This window comes from Euprymna scolopes, chromosome 8, assembly GCF_053919585.1.
Source record: "Euprymna scolopes isolate OS-2025 chromosome 8, ASM5391958v1, whole genome shotgun sequence".
Lineage (NCBI taxonomy): Eukaryota > Metazoa > Mollusca > Cephalopoda > Sepiida > Sepiolidae > Euprymna > Euprymna scolopes.
Window position 1 is genome coordinate 1,883,339 of NC_136489.1, and position 19,683 is coordinate 1,903,021.

Consider the following 19,683-nt stretch of genomic DNA (forward strand, 5'->3'; position numbering starts at 1 on the left):
ATCTTGTTGAACCCTGGAATGTTCGTGTCAAACTTAGGAATTTGCACGAAATTTCGAACTAAACGCTTTATTTTAATCATGCGTTCGTTTCATCAGTCATGACCGGAAGAAATCCTAAATAATTCACAGTTGTCTTGTTCATACCAAATTGTATTCTGAGTATCGCCCAAACTGGGGATTGAATCTTCAAACATAATTAAGAACTGATAATCGGTATTATTTGAAATTTCGAAGTCAGAAATTTCTATGTCGAACTTAGAAATCTATGTAGAATTCCAAATGTAATCTAGGGGGTAGATTGTTCCTATTTTCTCAACCATGACCAAGTATAAGTGTTAAGTAATTTTTATTTTGACTGTCGTGAGTATTGAACCCTAAACCTTAACTGATCTCCATTCAATGATTTTACAAATTGTGCCAGTACAAGGTTGTACTCAACTAATACTGGCAATATCTCGGTACTCTTTGGTACTCCTTAAATGAGTTTATTTAATGTTTGTTTTTTGTTTTTTTGGTTTCAGGTTTATGTGGCACATTTGATGGTAGCAAAAGCAACGACTTTATGGATGCAGAAGGGAACATATTGAAAACAAACCCATTCTCTCTCAGCTGGAGGTAAAATCTAAAAGCCTGTTGCCACATTAATATACAAAATGACATAAATGTATGGATTTTCATTGGCTATCATTTTTTGAGGAATGATATTAACCCATTATATGATATGATGGTTTTAGTAGGAGAGAATAGTTGCTTAACCCATTAGGTTTCACTGTTCTATAAATAGGACATTACACAATTTCTTTTTGAAACTCAATCATTTCCACTAACTTCACCGAAACATGTTGGAACCCTGTTAAAAATCCTTGTAAAATTTGCAAAAATTATATTAATTTAATGATGTATGAACTTTATTAGATTAGTCTTGCAATGGTAAGCCACTGACTTATTGACAAATGTGTAAACAGTTTTGCTTCTTATCATAATGTGTACAATGTATCTTGAATGATGTCTAAACTAGGTCGTGATTGAGTATTTTATTTTCTTTCAGTTATTACACAAAGTTTGGACTCGATACTAAAAAATTAGATAATCTGGGACTTAATGGGTTAATAAAAATCAGAAATTTCTATTGATTAAAAGTATAATTATTATGCATGCTCGAAATAAAAATATAAAAAATTTACGTGCTAGAAATAGAAATATAACAATATACATGCTAGAAATAGAAATATAAAAATATACATGCTAGAAATAGAAATATAAAAATATACATGCTAGAAATAGAAATATAAAAATATACATGCTAGAAATAGAAATATAAAAATATGCATGCTAGAAATAGAAATATAAAAATATACATGCTAGAAATAGAAATATAAACATATACATGCTAGAAATATAAATATAAAAATATACATGCTAGAAATAGAAATATAAAAATATACATGCTAGAAATAGAAATATTAACATATACATGCTAGAAATAGAAATATTAACATATACATGGTAGAAATAGAAATACAAAAATATACATGCTAGAAATATAAATATAAACATATACATGGTAGAAATAGAAATACAAAAATATACATGCTAGACATATAAATATAAAAATATACGTGCTAGAAATAGAAATATAAAAATATACATGCTAGAAATAGAAATATAAAGATATACATGTAAGAAATAGAAATACAAAAATATACATGCTAGAAATATAAATATAAAAATATACGTGCTAGAAATAGAAAAATAAAAATATACATTCTAGAAATAGAAATATAAAAATATACATGGTAGAAATATAAAAATAAAAATATACATGCTAGAAATAGAAATATAAAAATATACATGCTAGAAATAGAAATATAAACATATACATGCTAGAAATAGAAATATAAAAATATACATGTTAGAAATAGAAATAAAAAATATACATGCTAGAAATATAAATATAAAAATATACGTGCTAGAAATAGAAATATAAAAATATACATGCTAGAAATAGAAATATAAAGATATACATGTTAGAAATATAAATACAAAAATATACGTTCTAGAAATATAAATATAAAAATATAGGTGCTAGAAATACAAAAATAAAAATATAGATGCTAGAAAAATAAATATAAAAATATACATGCTAGAAATAGAAATATAAAAATATACATGCTAGAAATAGAAAAATAAAAATATACATGCTAGAAATAGAAATATAAACATATACATAATAGAAATAGAAATATAAAAATATAGATGCTAGAAATAGAAAAATAAAAATATACATGCTAGAAATAGAAATATAAAAATATACATGCTAGAAATAGAAATATAAAAATATACATGGTAGAAATAGAAATACAAAAATATACATGCTAGAAATAGAAATATAAAAATATGCATGCTAGAAATAGAAATATAAAAATATACGTGCTAGAAATAGAAAAATAAAAATATACATGCTAGAAATAGAAATATAAAAATATACATGCTAGAAATAGAAATATAGAAATATACATGCTAGAAATATAAATATAAAAATATACGTGCTAGAAATAGAAATATAAAAATATACGTGCTAGAAATAGAAATATAAAAATATACGTGCTAGAAATAGAAAAATAAAAATATACATGCTAGAAATATAAATATAAAAATATACGTGCTAGAAATGGAAATATAAAAATATACATGCTAGAAATAGAAATATAAAAATATACATGCTAGAAATAGAAATATAAAAATATACATGCTAGAAATAGAAATATAAAAATGTACATGCTAGAAATATAAATATTAAAATATACGTTCTAGAAATAGAAATATAAAAATATACGTGCTAGAAATAGAAATATAAAAATATACATGCTAGAAATAGAAATATAAAGATATACATGCTAGAAATAGAAATATAAAAATATACATGCTAGAAAGAGAAATATAAAAATATACATGCTAGAAATAGAAATATAAAAATATACATGGTAGAAATATAAATATAAAAATATAGGTGCTAGAAATAGAAATATAAAGATATACATGCTAGACATATAAATATAAAAATATACGTGCTAGAAATAGAAAAATAAAAATATACGTGCTAGAAATAGAAATATAAAAATATACGTGCTTGAAATAGAAATATAAAAATATACGTGCTAGAAATAGAAATATAAAAATATTCGTGCTAGAAATAGAAAAATAAAAATATACGTGCTAGAAATAGAAATAGTAAAATATACATGCTAGAAATAGAAATATAAAAATATACGTTCTAGAAATAGAAAAATAAAAATATACATGCTAGAAATAGAAATATAAAAATATACGTGCTAGAAATAGAAATATAAAAATATACGTGCTAGAAATAGAAATATAAAAATATACATGCTAGAAATAGAAATATAAAAATGTACATGCTAGAAATAGAAATATAAAAATATACATGCTAGAAATAGAAAAATAAAAATATACGTGCTATAAATAGAAATAGAAAAATATACATGGTAGAAATATAAATATAAAAATATACGTGCTAGAAATAGAAATATAAAGATATACATGCTAGAAATAGAAATATAAAAATATTCGTGCTAGAAATAGAAATATAAAAATATACGTGCTAGAAATAGAAATATAAAAATATACGTGCTAGAAATAGAAATATAAAAATATACGTGCTAGAAATAGAAATATAAACATATACATGGTAGAAATAGAAATACAAAAATATAGATGCTAGAAAAATAAATATAAAAATATACGTGCTAGTAATAGAAAAATAAAAATATACATGCTAGAAATATAAATATAAAAATATACGTGCTAGAAATAGAAATATAAAAATATACATGCTAGAAATAGAAATAGAAATATAAAAATATACGTTTTAATATTTTGTAAAGTTGTAGTACGTGGAATATGAAACATATGTAAAATAAATTTAATTCCTGTAAACTCAATCTGTGTTAAAAGGCTATATATATATGGCCCCACTCTAAAATAAATATACTGAAGACGAGCCTATTCACTCTGGTGAAAATAATACGTGCACAAAGACGAGAAGATTAAACTGAAGATATAATGATACTAAACCTTACGCTTAGAATCCTTATTCCAAATATCATAAAAAATTATATGATTTTGATTCTAGAAGATATCTAAAATTAAAGGAAAATTGAAAATTATTGCTAGGTTTGTACTATAGATCAAGTTTAATATAAATCTAAAATATTTAAATGTTTAAATGGGAGGTTGTGATCATTTTATTTTCCTTAAAATAACTTTAAAATACTCTAAAAATCTTAAATTTGTTGAATATGAACTGATGTGTAAAATAACACTTGTTAAATTTTCTAAAAAATTCGGAGTTATCTGATTTTTTTCCATCCCCTGTTTGCTCTCTTTATACAAAGCTAAATTGAACTACATATAGATTACATAACCCACCTTTACGCCTAGCAACTATGTTCCAAAATTCATAATGATCGGTTAACTAGTTTTGGAATGCATAGAAATATATAAGCATATACATGTATCTAACACCCTATAAATAGAAATATCACGTTCTTTTATCTATATCTCCTCTTTTTTTCTACTTCTATATGTCTTTCTGTTTGTTTGTCTGTCTCCCTCTACCTTTAAACCTAGATACTAAGTGACACAAATAAATATCCGGCTTTTGATTAGCTATTTGCAGTGTTTTGAATAAAACAATCCTAGGTTTTCTTCTGCATGCAGTGACTGTCTGTTAGCGGTGCATACGTGCCAGTCATGGCCGTTTATCTCATGATCCCTCTCTACTCTCACAACACAAATGTCTTTTCTGGGACGATTAGATGGTTTCACCTGTTATTATGAACTTGCATTTGCTGGATAATCCAGGTGCCTGGGAATGACGTCAGATGAAAGTTGGTCAGATCCTGGATGCAAATGCCAGGGAATGATTGGCCACTTATTTTCATTTGAATTTAGTGCCGTATTTCGACGCTGTATTTCGACGCTGCCCGTACTGTCAACCATGCATTCTCAGGTCATTTTCTTTTGAAACAAAATCACAACTCAAGTTTAAAACAAGTAATAATGTTTTATTTTGAAAGATTACATTGGTTTTTCTACGGAAAAACAGATTTGCGATCAGAATTTTGAGCCTGACAGAATCTAAACATGTCAAACCGAATTATAAATAGCCTTTCGGCTTGGGGGCTCGTCTATCTCTGATGCCCATAGAAATCCAACTGACTCTCTGTGTCATTTCTGCTGGAATATATATATATATATATATATATATATATATATATATATATATAATGTATGTATATGCAGCATTTTTTCTCTTAAACATGTTTCATTGAATATAATAGACGTTTTCTGTCCATTAATTCCATTTTGGGTCTTTTTTATCTTCTGAATAATCGTCTTCACTTTTGACAAAAATCCAAAGACTCTATAAATTTATAATCTATAAATTATTTAAAACCAGTTCGATTAACCTATCACTTACGATGAATTCAGAAGGATTGCAAAGTATTTGGATGGACAACAAATATGGCGATTACATCTGCCAGTTCCTGTCAGTGAAGACGGTTATTTGGAAGACAAAAAGGTCTATTTTATTTAATGAAATATCTATCTATCTATCTATATATATCTATATATATATATATATATATATATATATATATATATACAGGGTGACCCCAAAAATAAACGGGCCCTAACTCTTATTAGTCCCCGTTTGTAAGTGTTTTGTCCGAATGAAATGAAACTTTCGTCATAACTAGTTTATTATATTCAAAACATCACATCAAAACACTACGATCTTTGGCCTTTTTTTACTCCGTTCTACAGCATATGTTCTAGATGGCCTTCATTTAGCTGTTGTTTTTTTTGGGGGGTCACCCTATATATATATATATATATGTATGTATATATATATATATATATATATAAATTTTTTAAGATATTTATTGCAATTAAACTACACAAAAGTTTATACATTGCAGCCTGAGAATGAAATATATATGTATATCACTTAGGCCACACTTCAAAATCACTTGAGTCTATCAACTGTTAATTTATGGACATAAATCTAACTGATTATTCGTGTCCCACCATTTGATATGAACATACATTTTGCACAGTCTCAAGGAAGGCAATTATATAAACCGTCGAATAGAAATTAATTTAAAATCCTTAATAAATCCTCATGTATTACATGTTTGAAATGCTTTTATCAAAAATAATTCTATTAAAACAGAAGAAATGTAAGAAATTTAGTAATAATTTTATAACAATTTAGTTCGATTAGTAATTTAATAATCAAACCATATCGTAATAATTAAATTCAATTTAAAAACATGATGGTAAAATAAGCAAAAAAAAAAAAAAAAACTAACGTGAAGCAAAAATTCAAGTAAAAAACAAAAAACTCCCGGACAACGCCGGACAGATACAGATAGGTGTTGTCCATAATTCTGTCAGCATTTGAATCTTCATCTTCTTCTTCTTCATTCTACTTTTCCTCTTCCTTCACCACCACCGCCACCACCACCACCATCTTAATACAATAAACAAAACAGAATCACATCTGTAGGCAAATTGATAAGTATTTCTTTATTTTAGAGTAAACGAAAACGATACCCTGTACAATGGATATTGCCCAACAGACGAGGAAGAAAATACCACATCAGACACCCTGTATTACGACTGTCGAAAGAATGTCCAGAAGAACTGCAGTGAAGATAAATACATGTTCAAATGTGATCAACGAATCAAGAATAATAAAGGTTTGATATTTTTCTTTTAAATCCAACATTTCAATCAGATCGGCATGGAATTCTTCTCCTTAACTCCAATCATCTCTGCCAGACATCACCGTCAGTAGGTCCTCCTCAAAATACAAAGTCAACAACATTATCGTTAGACCAATTAATAGCATTGGTATTTAAATTAGTCTTTATAGAGACACAATTGTTAAACAAAATTCATTTAATCAGGTGAAAAGTTCTTAGATTCTTTTGACTCGTTTCCCAACCATTTTTGTAAGATCTCACTGTTGGCAGGTAATTTGGATGGCATCTAGAGTCTTCTACAAGTTGGTCGCCGTAATGAAATCTTCCAACTGATCTTTTGTCGTATTCACCGTCACATGCACCCCTTTTTACCCATACGACGAGCGATGTGGTATGAATTTTTAGGAACTGTCCTTTCGTGTTACCAGATCAGGCTGTTTCAAGATACTGACTTTCTAACTATGCAACCAATAACTAATCAAACTAGAAACTGTCATTTGAATCTTTCCATGTTTGTATCTACTATAGATGTATTTCGGTTCTCTGAGAACTAGTTGTTGCTCAAGTTCATCTTCCTCGAAGGTCCCACATTCTTTCTACCAAATCCTCCGCCACAGGTCCTGTAACAACCTGTAAAAAATCGAGGTATCTCTTCGTAGAGGTTAGACTCTTCTAGACCGTGGCGAAGAGTCACATCTTTCATGAGCTAACCCTGGCTAACTACAGATTGTAGCTGCACGAAAGTGCTTTGATAAATTTTTAAAAAACGAATCTGAAACTAAGACGATGAAGAAAGAAAAATGTCAATGTAAAAAAAATTGCCGATTTCGAGTTTCACATCATATCATAATGGATGATAGCAACTTTCAATGCTGCCTAGACTAAGCTCCTTTCTTTTAATAACTACAAGAAACCTTCTCAACCACTAATAACCATGGCTAATGACACATTACCTAAAAGTACTGCATTCAAATTCCTCGACTTAACGTTCACAGGGAACATGAGGTTGAACAGATACATTGAGGGCATTGTCAATGCTGCTTTCTGTACCGTGCTAGAATGTTAGGACTGCTAGACTTTTGAATTCGTTTTTATACTTCAAGTTGTTTATGTAACATTGTCCGGGAATCTACACGTTGTAGCCTCAGTCGCAAAGGAGACAAAGAATAGAAAAGAACTTCAACTCACTTTTTTGTTGTACAACAACATTTATTTCCTTATTCTCTCGTCACCGCTGTGGCGACCTTCACGTGATTGTACTCTCATGTGATCTCGAACATTATCCCCATCTTCAACATGATCTTTTTAATTTGTTTTTATTTTTCTCTACTGGTGACGTCATTTTGCATGCATTTGCATATGCGCATCCACACTATGTTATATTTATATTTTCAAATGTCCATCCATGGTGTTGGGCTTGAGTGTTTTATGACACTCGATCCCACTAATTGATTTTATCTTGAAGCGACATTATATAACCCTCACCCTAACCCTAACCTGCGACTCCCCTACTCCATTTTTGCTTTGTTCCATTTCGCTTTATCTAATCTGGTAATTTTGCAATGAAGTTTTTATGCTTCAAGTTCATTATATCTTCAAGTATTTATTCATGGTGTTTGCTTCGTTGTTTTATAGAGAAAACTTGTGTTTGTTTTTGATTTTTCAGAACATGATTGAGTTTTTCAAAGGGAAAGGGCAAAAACAATAGAATAAATGTTCAGAGCATTTAAGCCGATATCTTCAGACAACTGGATCTGCCAGCACCAAAGATCATGATAAAACGTCTTTGAGTTTTCTTACAAATCTGAAACCATTTTTCCAAGAAAATTACAATTGATATTAAAATAATAGGTTTTTTTGTATAATTGTTTTGTTTTTATATTTCAGGCAAAGACATAACTGATTTACTTCTTCAGAACAAGGAAGTTCCTCTAAAATGTACAACTAACGAACCACAAGAAACTTTTGAATATAATACGACTTACAAGGCCAGTGTAAGTGCAAACATTTCTTTTTTCATTTTAATTTCATTTGTAATTTAACTTTTATGCATCGGATTTACTTTTGATACTAATCGAAGAATACCCACCCCCAAAACGGGTAAAATGAATTCCCTGAACAGAACAGTTTTGCTTTTATGTGTCCTTATAAAGATTAAAGTTGAGATATTATCACCACTGAACGTCATTATAGAATTTTCATTCATAATTATTTTATTACGTGATTTTGATTCTAGAAATTATTTCAAATTCAAGGTTTAAGATTAAGGGGGTCTTAAGAAGAAGTTGTAATTCAGGGAATCTTGCTTAGTTGCTGTCTAATGACTATGGATCAAATTAAATGCACAAAGAGGTGCCAAGTTAGAGTTTGTGTTCCCCATCTGATCATGGCGTACACGGTTCCAGATCTTGTCGGACCCCAAGCCCCTTAAGGTAAGCGCTGTGTTTAGTTTAGGTTCTTAGCTAGCTGAGTGAATGTGCTTCCTCCCCTGATAAGAAACCTTCAAGATGGCCACACCCCAGCTTTTCTTTTCGTCCCTGTCCACCCACTAAGTTGGCGGTCTACCATCTAGAAAGTGTTGGGAGGGCCTTACTAACACATTTTTTTCACCCACCCCAAGCCAATGAAATTTTGCCTATTAATAAAACGATTTTTACAAAATGTTATTTTTATACATAGATTTTTATTAAATTAAAAAAAAACGATTTGCTTTGGGAATCTTAAGTCGGATGATCACTGGTGTGTTTGTGGTATTATGGTGAAATAGAACTCTAACTAGGATTAACATAGACCAATCGAAGGTACAGTGACAAGAATGACCATAGACTCCCCATCTCGAATTTTTTTTATAGGCCTTGTGTCTTATTTTGTCTTGTTAAACTTGTTTGATGAAATAAAATATATAAATAAAATTAGATGCACATCCTGTATATTTGAATTATCGAATAGATGTGCTTTTATTATTTTATTTATCCTTTGACATAAGTTTACATGTGGGTTTGATGAAAGCGAACTGGATTCGAACTGTGTACATCTAGGTTTTTAGTATATGTCGTTAACTACTTAGCTACCGTCACCCCTATTCCATGAAAATCGGAATTATCAAAATTTTCACGACTTTCAACCAACACCTTCTCCCTTTGCATAAAACTTAATTAAACTACAAGGGCTGTTCCGAAACTAATGATTGTTATTTTTACTCCGCCCGAATTGATCAGAGGGGATTGCAAATTGCATAGTTATGATGACTGATTTATGCATTCATCACTTGCAAGTTTCATTCTCTGTTGCAGATATTGACGATATGAGACTAAGAACACAAGCCTTGTCATAGGTGGGTGTCAGAAACAGAGATGCATCATTGAATTCTTTGCAAAAGTGCATTGAGAATGGTGATGACTATGTAGAAAAATAAATTCTGGAGCACAAAAAGTCGCTTGTGTTGATGGTACCATTCCTGTCTTCGTAACTCTTCAACTGTTTTAGTTAAATGAATAGGAGGCTTTATTTTTTAAACGGCCCTTGTAATTATAGCCTACATCCACCCTTCTGCCTAGAAACTATTTTCTTAGGAAGTATTTACGCTGTGAATTTAAGTTATTTCTGGCTTTAATGTTCTTAGTAAATCCTTATGCATTCAAAATGGAAAGTTTTGCAAGCTATTTATATCCAATATTTTTATTTTTACACAATTTTAGTTTTATCAAAATTGTGTTCAAGATTTTATTCCTTTAATAAATTTAACTCAGTCTTTTCTCTAACAAATCAATTTTTGATTCTGACTCACCATTTTGTTTTTCATTACATCATATCTTTAACAAGAAAAATCTACTTTGATTTGATTACTTCCAAAAATATTAATTTTGGCCAGGTAAAACGTTAGAATAATTTTTTCTCAATATTGCCCTAAACGGAAACAGTTTAAGAAACTAATCAGAAAATAAAATATTATGTTGTTCTACTTGGTAATAATATAATCATCATAATAGCATAATTAGCATTTAGAAAATATATCTTTTCAGTTTGTGTGATATCTCTTCCCAACATCCACTTATTAAATATTTTTTGTTTTAATTTATACACACATAACCACATTGACACCCCAGTTCCCATTAGATCATTGAAGTTAAGCGATATTGAGCATGGCCAGTACTATATGAGTAACCATTTGGAAATACCAGGTACTGTATGCACTATCCGCTTTACTCTGTATTGTTTCTAGTCGTCTTGGACTTCTCCTTGCCACTGGATTTAGGTGGTGCCAACTTCGGAGACTGTTTTTGGGATTATGCAACCCTTGCTTCGCAATGTGCAGCCACAATTGTTTCTCGAGGTTGAACAGAGGTCATGAACATTTAAATTGGTATCATTTTTTTGTAAATGAAACTTTTTAATTATCAAAAATTGCGAAGGCACGTGTGTGCATTGTTGGTTTATACTTCATCCAGAAGTAAACGAAACCAGTGTCAAGGCAAAATGTTTCCTTTTAGTCGTTGCGCATTCTCCATTCTGCTTCATTAGAAGTATAAGTGATCCCAAAAGCAAAATGAAAATGAAAATAAAAGAACTACAGATACAAGCAGTCGTGTAACATTTCAATAAACAACCATTAAAACAAACAAGTGTTAAACAAAGGGCAACACATAGTCTTTCCACCTAAATGCATACTTGTGCGTTTTCGACGTATGGACTGATCTCGAGAATTTTTTTTTTTTTTTGTTCTACATTGTCAGCACATCTGTTTCGACTGCTTTCTCACCGTGAAGTCCCTCGAAACTCTGTGCCATCTCAAACACGTGATGTAATTTCTTATGTAATATCATTGACACCTGCTTCTAGTGCTTTTTATTTATGGAGGTGCCCTCTAAATTCTTGCATCAATCAGGCTTAGTACACTGTGTCCATCTCCATTCGCTGTCGTCCTGAGATATACTTAATGTAACATGCCTGAAATCCATACTAGTTAACATAATCTCTACCTACTAGTGTAGGATCCCAGAATATAAGCTATAAGCGTACTAAATAAAATAAAGCATTAAGACTTTTTCATAAATGTTAATTGAACAAAAATTTTATTAATTATTACTTTGAACAAATATATATTCTATTATCTATATAATGGGCAATCAACAATTCCCCCACTAACCAACAATCACGAGGTTGTTTGCTCAGCAACCGACAAGGCTAATATACTTGCCAGCCGGTTTGCCTCGAACTCCACACTGGACCCTTCCAACCACCCTCTGCCTGACTTTCCTTTGCGGACAGACGCCACGCAAGACGATCTAAAAATCACCCCTGCTCAGGTACATGCTATCATAAAAAACCTTGACACTTCAAAAGCATGTGGATTTGATCTCATCCCAGCTGTGCTATTAAAAAAGTGCTCAGCAGAAGTAGCTCCAGTTCTCTCCAAACTCTACAACAAATACCTTAATGAATCATGCTTTCCGGGCTGTTGGAAAACTGCTTCTGTGGTACCAGTATTCAAGAATTCTGGCGAAAGAACTGGCCCATCAAATTATCACCCCATTAGCCTCCTCCTACTTTTCGGCAAAATATTTGAGACCATAATTAACCATGCTCTAGTCCGGCACCTTACAGATGCTAAACTTCTGACTGACAAACAATATGGATTTAGATAAGCCCGTTCCACAGCTGACATCCTCACTGTAATCTCTGAATGTATATACCATTCACTGGACAAAGCGGGGGAATGCAGAGCGGTAGCTCTAGATATATCTAAGGCCTTTGACATGGTATGGCATGAGGGTCTCCTAAGGAAAATTAAATCATATGGTATCACTGGTAGAATACTTAACATAATTAAATCCTTCTTAGATAAGAGAAAAAGCCAGGTTGTCCTCGACGGTCGTACATCTCAACAGTGTGATATAAATGCAGGAGTGCCTCTGGGGTCTATCCTTGGACCTCTATTGTTCCTAATATTTATTAATGACCTCCCCGACAAAACTGCCTCTGAGATGGGTATATATGCTGATGACACCACACTCTATAACAGGCATGACAGGAAAACAAATGAACACATAACTAAAGAAATGGCAAAAACACTAGAGGATGACCTCCAATTTGTAGTGGAATGGGGACATAAATGGATGGTCACATTCAATGCTGCCAAGACTAAACTATTTTCCTTCAATAATTACAAGAAACCTTCTCTGCCACCAATAGCAATGGCCAGTGACTCCCTGTCTGAGAGTACATCTTTCAAACTGCTTGGCCTAACGTTCATAGGAAACATGGGTTGGAACAATTATATTGAAAACATTGCCAGGGCCGCTGCGAAAAAGGTAGGCTCTCTCTACCGTGCTAGACAACTACTAACACCCGAAAGTATCCTGTACCTCTATAAGGCTACCATTCGCCCATGTATGGAGTATTGCTCTCACATTTGGGCTGGTGCATCTGCTGCTAGTCTCTCACTCCTAGACAAGGTTCAAAAGAGAGTCGCCAATCTGATAGGCCCTGAACTGGCATCTAAGCTTCAGCCTCTGTCCCATCGACGAAACGTTGCATCCCTCTGCCTGTTCTACAAATATTTTAATGGTGAATGCTCTGACGAACTGCAGACACTTGTGCCCCCACGACATAGACACCCTCGACAAACCCGACCGGCAGCTAAATCCCACCCCCACACAGTAGAGATCCCTAGATGTAAAAGATCTTTCTACTCCAGTAGTTTCTTCCCCAGAACCGCTAGACTCTGGAATTCCATTCCAGGTCCCTGCTTCCCTAACCGTACTGACATGCAGAAGTTCAAGTGTAATGTGAACCGACATCTTGCTGCCCAAATCCCAACATAGTGCCCCAGTAGTTGCTGCCCCTGATAGTAGCCCCCTACATCAAAGTGGCAATGTGCCTTGTTTGGGATGAAAATGTAAAAAAAAATAAAATAAAATAAAAAAAATTATAAAACTCTGTGGCCCGTCCAGGCGGCCTTGCTTGAATCTTGTATTATAATAAAGTTGTATTCTTGTCTGTTTGTTTGTTTGTTTGTTCACAATTTAATAAATATCCACAAAAGGTACATTGTTTTACAAATACATTTTCATGCTGAAAACGGACTTTTATATGCATGTTTATTCTAGCAAGATTTCGATATATAAACTATTTATTCAAAAGAAATTTACATTTGATGAGTAACCTCATTTGCATATTACATTAAAGAAAATGTGTCTCGAAAGTTAGCTCCATGTTATTAATTGTTTGTTGCAATAAAAAAAATTTTTAAATGTTCTATTTAGAAATATTTAAAGTTGATTTATGTTTAATTTAATTTATACTTCATTTATTTTCCTTTATTAATAGTTCACAACTGTTGCGTTTAAAACGGAAGTAAGCTTATTTATTTAAGCTATGATAGTTATTTCCCCTTTAATCTATGAAAGTTAAAAAAAATTGAATGTGTTTTATGCTTTCTTAAATCCAACATGGGTCACTTTTCGTAACAAGTTAGGATATTCGGTGTATCTTAGTATATGACTCATCCCTCTGCCCGACAATATGTTTCAACCGGGCAACGTTGTGTATATTACGCTGGTATATTTATAATAGAACGCTTCATATTTATATGCACGATAGACTCTTCCAATGAGTATATAATACTTTGATTGTAATGCAATCAATTAGTAAGTCAAGCAGCAGAAGTTACACCGGCGATCTACTAATACTAATTGTATAACATAATATATAACATTATTCCTCTTTCAACAGATTTGTTTGTCTTATTTATTTATTTATTTCTAGCAGGCCGCCCGGCATTGTCCGGTCGTAAAATAGACATAAATATTACATTTTAATTAATGCAGAAACTTATTTATTACAAACAGAAATAGCGTAGGTATTAAACGTAATGTTAAATTCCTATAAAAAAATGGAGAAAAAAATAGGAAGAAACTGCGGCATGTGCATGCGAGTATTATGTTTTTTATAAACAATTCACTTGCTGTAAGTAATAATAAAAATACTCGAGCTGAGATCGAAACCAAAACAAAGGCAGTGAGTCAAATACGATAACCATTAGGCCAGCTTGACAGAATATTTAAATGTGTTTTCAAACCTACTTAAAGATTAAAGAAAGCTGTCATGTTTCTCGATCGTGCATGCGCGGTCGTGAAACAGTTGGCACAGATAAAAATCCGACAACCTCCACGTATCACTTTGTTAATTTTGATCCGTTAGCAGCCCTTTTTATGGGAGAAACTCCATTTAAAAGTTTCCCGCATATCTGAGTATCATATATGCCAAATTTCGAGCCTGTAGATAAAAAAAATTCGTTGAGAACTGTCCTCACACACACACGCGCCCACACATATTCTCACTAGAGCGACCCAATAAAAATCCTATGGTATTTTCTACATCAACCTTTATATTTTACTGTTAAAAATCAAAATAATTTTTTGAAATAATAAATTTATTTCAGAATCAATACTATTAAGATTTTACTCTTTCTTTTTCCAGTAAATTAATTGCTATTATCGTCTGATTATTCTTTGTAAAGTAAATAAAGTAAAGAAAACAAATACGTCTCTTCTTTGTGTAAGATTTTAACAATTAAATTCATTTTCAAACTTCAAGTCAATTCCACGAACGTCATTTTTTTAATGTATTTATTTAAAATTATATTTGACGGAACGGCATAATCTGATTTGGGAACAATTCATTTTAAAATGAGGTAAAGTTAAAATTTTTTACCTTATTCTTATTGACATCAGATTAATTACCAATTTGTCGATCAAACGATCTCATTTTTATACATATATGTGAAAGATGATAATGATATGATATGCCTCAGCATCATTCTTGGAGGATAAAACAATAACTAAGCTTCTCTCTCTCTCTCTCTCTCTCTCTCTCTCTCTCTCTCTCTCTCTCTCTCTCTCTCTCCCTTTCTTTCTTTTGATTCTGTATCATAATGAATAAAATCTTTTTTGTTCTTCTTTTGACTTTCAGGATCCAGATTGGCCAACGAAAAGTGGAAGAACTAAAAAGGATGCAGAAAAAATTTGCAGGGATTATATTTCGTCAAAGAAATCGGGAAAGTTATGCTTAGAAATTGTCACAAAGGCTTTTACAACATCCGTAGAATCGTGTGTTGAAGACATAAGAGTAAGTTATCAAGTGATACTTCTAATAAGCAAATAAGAAAAAAATTAGTTCTTTTGATGTTGCAATATTTTTTGCCTTATAATGGAGTAGTTATTTATTTGTTGCCCACATTACCAATATATTACCAATATTTGGCACAAGGCCTAGAAAGTGGGGATCAAAAGCAAGCTCCATTAAAGGAAGGGCCCTCTTGCAATTATAAAAAGTGCCTGAATAACCCCGTCGGAATTCACCGGTCGGGGTGCCTCAGATGACAAGCAATAAACTTGCCCTACCCGAAAGCCGGGTGGCAAAGCCTGGGAGGTTGGACTTGCTGGGTGATACCCAGGCGGTATACCTCAGTCCGACAGATGCTGGGCCGGTTCCCAGCCCCTCACCTGTAGGGCTGAGTGTCAAGAATGGAGCCTTGACGTGTAATACTACCCTGTCTCCCTGCAGCCGAAGCCGCTAGGAGACACATCCCATCATGAGGCTTATAATGGGGTATGATCCCGCACAGTCGCGAGATTCTATTTGTAAACGATGTTGCTAGGAACTGACGAATCGAATTAATTCACGTTCTGCTACCAACCAATCAGAAACCAGAATTGCTCCATAAATATTAAACCTTTCCTGTAGGAACTTCACATATGTTTTCTTTGTGTCAACACGTGAAGAATCTTTTGTTCTTTCTGCTGAGAATCAGTCACCTCCAGGACTTGTGTAGAACAACTAACCATCGGAAACTGTTCTGTCTATTGAGAACCAGTCACCTCCAGGACTTGTGTAGAACACCTAACAATGGGAAACTGTGCTAAAACTAAACATGGCTTATAACTCTATCCAACTCTATCCTAGTTAAAAAAAAAATATATATATATATATAAGGGAGCTATCTGAATCAGTCATTGGATTTTGGCTTGCTTCAAAATGGTTGGTAGAAGTTGTAGGTAATAATTGACAAGGATCGCTATGTAAACCTTTCTACCTTAATGATACCATCTCCTTTGTGGACGTAAACCAACAGACTAATAACTGAAGTCAACATTTAACAATATCATGTATGTGTTGGATATTGACCGGGCAACGCCGGAAGGTGGGCTGGTCGACGGTTATTATGATTATTCAAGCCAAAAAAAAATTTTTGAACTAAAATATGTTTTACAATAATTAATCAGAATATTTAAAATAAGTATTTATTTATATTAATTTAGGAATTTTACTTAAAAATGTTATAACAATTTAGTTGACAACTTAGAAATAAATGACATGTAAAAACATCAGGTGATTATCTAAATGACGTATACTAATGACGTCATTTATGTAGAGAATAGGAATGATTATTAAGACGGGACACACAAAAGAGTGACACCGTCGTCTGATTAGTAGTATATATAGAGCAGGCACGCACGCACTGGTAGAAGAACGACGACTACGATGATAGTCGACTCGGAAACTTTACATGGCGCTACGAACAGGATTTATTTTTCAATATAATTTCTTTTGCACGATTTTTGGAGTATAATGGCGTCAGGACAACACGAGGACGGCCAATACATGCAGTTGATTCAACAACTAATAAATCTGCAAAGAGAAAACAATGAGCTTCGCGGAGGGAGTGCCTCGAGTCGGTCTAACACCAAGAAACCAGACCAGCCACGTATCGAACATGGATTCACCGACGCGGACTGGGCGCTTTTCATCGACTCGTGGGCCCGATACAAACAAATGTGCGGCCTTACCGACCCCATGGAAATCCGCAATGAACTAAGGACAGCCTGCTCAAATGAGGTAAATAAACTTTTATTTGACTTAGTTGGGCCTGAAACCCTCAATTCTGTCACAGAGGAACAACTCTTAAGGCATATACAGTTCATTGCGGTGAAAGGTCTACACCCGGAGGTGCATAGACATAAATTTCATAACATCAGACAACAGACGGGGGAGGGACCCGCACAGTTCTTGGCAAAGCTTCTGTCCCAGGCACGGTTTTGCAATTTCACGGTTCTGTGCCCCAACGAGAACTGCCGGCAAGCTGTAAACTATTCGAAGGACATGGTAGCTGGCCAACTCGTAGCCGGTCTGGCAAATGCAGAGTACCAGTGTAAATTGCTGGCCGAAGCAAATATTCTAACCACTGTGGAGCAGAAGCTTCACAGGCTGGTTAGTTTAGAAACTACAGAGACGTCTGCTCCTCAGTTGCAACGAGGCTCAGAGGGACACTCGACTTTTGGCCTACTAACAACCAAAAAAAAACCATCTCGGAAGGAGCAGCCGCTCAAAACCCCTCAGAATAGTCCTTGTGAAGGGTGTGGGAGGACCTCACACCCCAGTGGGTTAAAAGGGCGGAAGAACTGCCTGGCGAGGGGGCTGAAATGTTTTAATTGTGGCGTCACAGGCCACTTACAAAGAGTGTGCCGGAAACAGGAGAGGTCGACGGCGGAGTCAACAAACGATACCACACGTCAATCGAATATTTTCGGCAGCAGAATGGAGGGGGCACCGGCATGTTACAATCAAAAAGGTAGAATAGCAGCAGTGCCACACCTTGCATGGAGCAGTGGTGGGTTCAGGAGAAGTTCCCCTGAGCCACCACCCTCATTAATGGTCGATGTGTCCCTGATACCAGAGTCCCAGGCTAAATTCGGGTGCGCTTTGGATAAGGGAGTAAGCCGTCGAAAACACCGCATCCAGGCCATCGCAGATACCGGTGCCCAGACGTGTTCGAGTGGCCCAGAAATATTGAAAATATTAGGGTGAACCAGAAGGATCCTGATACCTACCACCCACAGGATACGGAGAATCACAGACGAACCCCTAGATATCAAGGGGGTGGTCCTGACTCAGATTAAGCTCGGTCAGAAGGAAACGCGACAAGTGGTCTACGTTTCAGAAAACACGTCAGGATTCTACTTGTCAGAATCGGCCCTCAAAGACCTAGGAGTAATCAATCGCGACTTCCCGCATCGAGTATCAAAGGCCGATTTATCGGCTTCAGAAAGTGGGACAGCACCGTGTGGATGTCCGAAAAGAGAATCCGTCCCGGACAAGCCAGCGAGGATCCCGTTTACCCCCACTGAAGATAATAGGGAACGGTTAGAGAAGTGGTTACGTGAACACTTTAAGTCCAGCGCATTCAACACCTGCCCCCATCAACCGTTACAAGTCATGTTAGGGAGGCCGCTGGATATAATTTTTACCCCGGGGGCGAAACCATCGGCCATACACACACCCATTCCAGTCCCTCATCACTGGAAGAAAAGGGTAAAGGATGATTTGGATCGAGATGTTGCATTGGGTATTATCGAACCGGTACCAGCAGGCACACCTACGATCTGGTGTTCGAGGATGGTAGTCGCTCCAAAGAAAGACGAGTCACCAAGAAGGACGGTAGACCTACAAAAATTGAATGCAGCAACGATGAGAGAGACTCATCACACACCGTCCCCTTTCAATCAGGTGTCCGTGGTGCCTGCCCAAACCAAAAAGACTGTCTTGGACGCATGGAATGGGTACCATAGTCTGCCACTCTCCCCAAAAGCCTAGGACGCGACCACGTTCATAACGGAATGGGGTCGTTATCGGTATCTCAGGGCTCCCCAGGGTTTTCACGCATCCGGGGACGGGTACACGCGCCGGTTCGATGACATCACAGTTGACATGCCTCGAAAGACCCGATGTATAGACGACACACTCCTATGAGACAGGTCCTTAGAATTGGCTTTCTGGCATACTGTGGACTATATTACCCATTGTGGTAAAAGTGGGGTAGTCTTTAACC

At 34.1% G+C, this 19,683-nt stretch overlaps 1 protein-coding gene across 1 annotated transcript in view; it reads left to right on the forward strand.

Moving 5' to 3' along the window:
* Positions 1-19,683, forward strand: part of LOC145283483 (uncharacterized) — a 163,206-nt gene that overhangs the window by 97,661 nt on the left and 45,862 nt on the right. Inside the window, exons 21-24 of the mRNA XM_080132304.1 lie at positions 522-615; positions 6,625-6,788; positions 8,682-8,788; positions 15,768-15,923. Of these exons, the coding sequence (XP_079988430.1) occupies positions 522-615; positions 6,625-6,788; positions 8,682-8,788; positions 15,768-15,923 (521 nt within the window). The remainder of the gene's footprint in view (positions 1-521; positions 616-6,624; positions 6,789-8,681; positions 8,789-15,767; positions 15,924-19,683) is intronic.